At 34.3% G+C, this 732-nt stretch overlaps 1 protein-coding gene across 1 annotated transcript in view; it reads right to left on the bottom strand.

Moving 5' to 3' along the window:
* Nucleotides 1-732, bottom strand: part of LOC116697797 (arachidonate 15-lipoxygenase B-like) — an 8,570-nt gene that overhangs the window by 5,305 nt on the left and 2,533 nt on the right. Inside the window, 1 exon segment of the mRNA XM_032529281.1 lies at nucleotides 1-55. This exon segment is cut by the window's left edge and continues 150 nt beyond it. Within this exon segment, the coding sequence (XP_032385172.1) occupies nucleotides 1-55 (55 nt within the window).

Raw genomic sequence — 732 nt, 5'->3', positions numbered from 1 at the left:
CTATCAGGACCAGCTTTCCAATGGAGACAGGGCAGGACACGGTAAAACTAGACACCTGGAGTAATAAAAGAAATGGTTTGAAAACGTTTATACATTACTTGACATTAACATACAAAGCAACTTACGTTACAGTTTTTTTAAATTGCTAAACAACAGTGGGCACAACTGAAGCCACATGCAAAACTCTACCTACAGTCTGCATTACCAACACTCACCGGAGCTAAACAGTTCACATCTCCTGCAAAACTCATTCCAAGCAACACAAATCTTAACACACGTCTCAAAACAGGCTCGGTGCAGCGAAACACTATGAACAATCCTTACTGAGATAACACACACTGTCACTCAGAACACACTGAGAGTAAAAACACTAGCATCAAACACCAATACATAAAATACTAACTTTTCATCTTTACCGTTTGAACAATTTGAGTGACTTCACACTACTCAATAGTTTCTTTAAAGAAAAGATATAGATTTTATAATATAACAATTTTTAAGTAAGGTAAACAAGAAGGAATGAAAATCATCAGTTTGTTTTAACATAACATTTTGTCTCTAGTAATTTATGGGATTACTAGAAAAAAAACTAAAGGTACACTTGTTACTTGTTTCTCTCAAACAATTTGTTTCATTTTTATTTTGGGTTTGTATACAAAAAAAGGCTTTCTGAGCTTTCTGTATAGAAATACCGTAAACTGGTGTGTTCACTAACTAGTCGAAAACAAGACA

This window comes from Etheostoma spectabile, chromosome 2 (assembly GCF_008692095.1).
Source record: "Etheostoma spectabile isolate EspeVRDwgs_2016 chromosome 2, UIUC_Espe_1.0, whole genome shotgun sequence".
NCBI classification, from domain to species: Eukaryota; Metazoa; Chordata; class Actinopteri; order Perciformes; family Percidae; genus Etheostoma; species Etheostoma spectabile.
This window is presented reverse-complemented; position numbering and strand designations above follow the sequence as displayed.